At 38.0% G+C, this 2,925-nt stretch overlaps 1 protein-coding gene across 1 annotated transcript; it reads right to left on the bottom strand.

The window, feature by feature from the left end:
* Nucleotides 1-204: 204 nt before the first annotated feature.
* On the bottom strand, nucleotides 205-788 carry LOC140807372 (uncharacterized). Its single transcript, XM_073164200.1, has 2 exons — nucleotides 443-788; nucleotides 205-350 (listed from the first exon to the last, which is right to left on the bottom strand). Exons 1-2 carry the CDS (start codon nucleotides 786-788, stop codon nucleotides 205-207), a joined length of 492 nt encoding a protein of 163 aa, XP_073020301.1.
* Nucleotides 789-2,925: the final 2,137 nt, after the last annotated feature.

The raw sequence follows: 2,925 nt of genomic DNA, 5'->3' as shown, positions 1-2,925 counted from the left end.
AGATTTCGTCCTCGAAATCAAATCATCAATTTCAAGTCTAACATGTAATGATCAATACTAAAATAAAACCGAGAATAGAAGCGTACTTCATTTGAATAACTCTAGATATTTATGTCTCATTTTGTCTTCTAATTCCCAAGTTGCCTCCTCGATACCATGTCTATTCCACTGTACTTTAATCAACGGTATCAATTTATTTCTGAGTTACTTATCCTTTCTGTCTAGAATTTGAATCGGTCTCTCAATGTAGCTCAAAGTCTGATCTAAATCAACCTCATCGGGTGGAAGTACATGAGAAGGATCTGGATAATATTTCCTCAACATAGACACATGAAAATCATCATGAACACCTGATAATGCAAGAGGAAGAGCTAATCTATAAGCCAAATAACCAACACGTTCCAAATCTCATACGGACCTATGAATCTCGGTGATAATTTACCCTTCTTTCCAAATCTAACTGTACCACGGAAAGGAGATATTTTCAGAAAAACTCTGTCACCTTTCTCAAAAATCAACGGCCGTCTCCTGATGTTCGCATACTTAGCCTGCCTATCCTGAGCAGCTCGCATACGACTCTGAATCAATTTCACCTTCTCTGTCATATCTCTTATCATATCAGATCCTACAATTGGTGCTTCAGATAAATCGTCCCAATACAGAGGAGATCGACACTTCCTGCCATATAGTTCTTCAAATGGTGACATTACAATGCTCACTTGATAACTGTTGTTATAATAAAACTCGACAAGTGGTAACGAATCCTGCCAACTAATACCAAAATCCATCACTACAGCTCTCAGCATATCCTCTAATGTCTGAATAGTACGTTCTGATTGTCCGTCTGTCTGAGGATGATATGTTGTATTCAAATGCAAACGAGTACCAAGGGCCTCTTGTAAACTCTGCCAAAAATGAGAAGAAAATCTGGGATCACGATCTGATACAATTGACTTAGGCACACCATGCAATCTCAAAACTTCTTTGATGTACAATATGGCCATCTGATCATGCATATATGTCATCTGATAAGGAATGAAACACAAAGACTTGGTTAATCTATCAACGATAACCCAAATTGAATCGCAACCTCTCGACGACCTAGGCAATTTCGTGACAAAGTCCATGGTGATATGGTCCCACTTCCATTCTTGAACCTTTAGGCTATGCAAAAGACCTCCTGATCGCTTTCTTTCTGCTTTCACTTGTTGACAATTTAAACAACGAGATACAAATTCTGCTATGTCAGATTTCATTCTTTTCCACCAATTGTTTCTTCAAATCATTGTACATCTTTTTACTTCCAGGGTATACACTGAATTTACTGCAATGAGCATCACGCAAAATCTGTATCCTCAATTCTGAAATATTAGGAACTACAATACGATCATTCACAAACAAAATACCCCATTATTGACCTGAAATTCTGATTGATGTCCTGATTTGACAAATTCAACTGATTTCTGAATGCTTTGATCTAAATTTTGGGCCTCTCTAATTTTGACAAACAACTCGGGCTCTGCCTGAATCATAAATACTCTTACAGGTTGAGTATCTACCACAAAATCCAAACCAGAAAGACAACATTCTTCTACTAAATCAGATACACTGCTAGTGATCAAGGACATATTACATACTTTTCTGCTCAAAGCATCGGCTGCTGCATTCGACTTGCCTGGATAATATTTTATCTCGCAATCATAGTCTTTCAACAAGTCTAACCAACGCCTCTATCTCATGTTCAACTCTACTTGTGAAAAGAGTTATTTCAAACTCTTATGATCAGTGAATATCTCAAATTTCTCACCATACAAGTAGTGACGCCAAATATTTAGGACAAAAAGCACTGCTGCTAGTTCCAAGTCATGCACTGGATATCTAGACTTATGTGGCTTCAACTGTCTTGAAGCTTAGGCAACCACACGGCCATGCTGCATTAATTCACAACCCAGTCCTTGATGTGAAGCATCAGTGTCCACTGTAAATCCTCCTACACCTGATGGATAGTCAGAAATGGAGCACTAGTCAATCTCTGTTTAAGTTCAACAAAACTAGCCTCACATGCCTGCGACCAAATAAATGGTGCATTATTTTGTGTCAGCTAGGTAATTGGCCTCGCAATTTGTGAGAATCCTTCAATAAATCTGCGATAATATCCTACCAAACCCATAAAACTACGCACCTCAGGAACTGACTGCCTCAACTTCACTCGGATCAACTGATATACCAGCACTTGAAATAACATGTCCAAGGAAAACCACTCTATCCAACCAAAACTTGCATTTGGATAATTTAGCATACAACTTTTCAGTCCTCAAAATCTACAAAACAGCTCTCAAGTGATCGGCATGCTCAATTTCAAATTTGGAATAAATAAGAATATCATCAATGAAGATCACAACAAATTGATCTATATACCGTTGAAACACAAGGTTCATCAAATTCATAAATACCGCAGGTGCATTGGTCAACCCAAAAGGCATAACCAAAAATTCAAAATGCCCATACCTGGTACGAAAAGCAGTCTTAGGCACATCTGCCTCTCTAACTCTTAACTGATGATATCCGAATTTTAAATCAATCTTAGAATAAACTGAAGAACCCTGCAACTGGTCAAAGAGATCATCGATCCTTGGCAAAGGATACTTATTCTTTACTGTGGCTTTATTCAACTGTCTATAATCGACACAAAGCCTCATAGACCCGTCTTTCTTCTTCACAAATAAAACCGGAGCAACCCAAAGTGAAACACTTGGTCTTATATATCTTTTAGCCAATAAATCCTCAAGTTGATCATTTAGTTCTTTTAGTTCAATCGGTGCCATCCTATAAGGAGCTCTAGAAATAGGCTGTGTACCTGGCATCAACTCAATGTTGAACTCAAAATCTCAGACTGGAGGAAATCCTTGAATCTCATCTGGAAAT

This window comes from Primulina eburnea, chromosome 1, assembly GCF_022965805.1.
Source record: "Primulina eburnea isolate SZY01 chromosome 1, ASM2296580v1, whole genome shotgun sequence".
In the NCBI taxonomy this organism is placed as follows: domain Eukaryota; kingdom Viridiplantae; phylum Streptophyta; class Magnoliopsida; order Lamiales; family Gesneriaceae; genus Primulina; species Primulina eburnea.
Note: the sequence above shows the minus strand (reverse complement) of the source record. Positions and strands in the feature narration are given on the sequence as shown.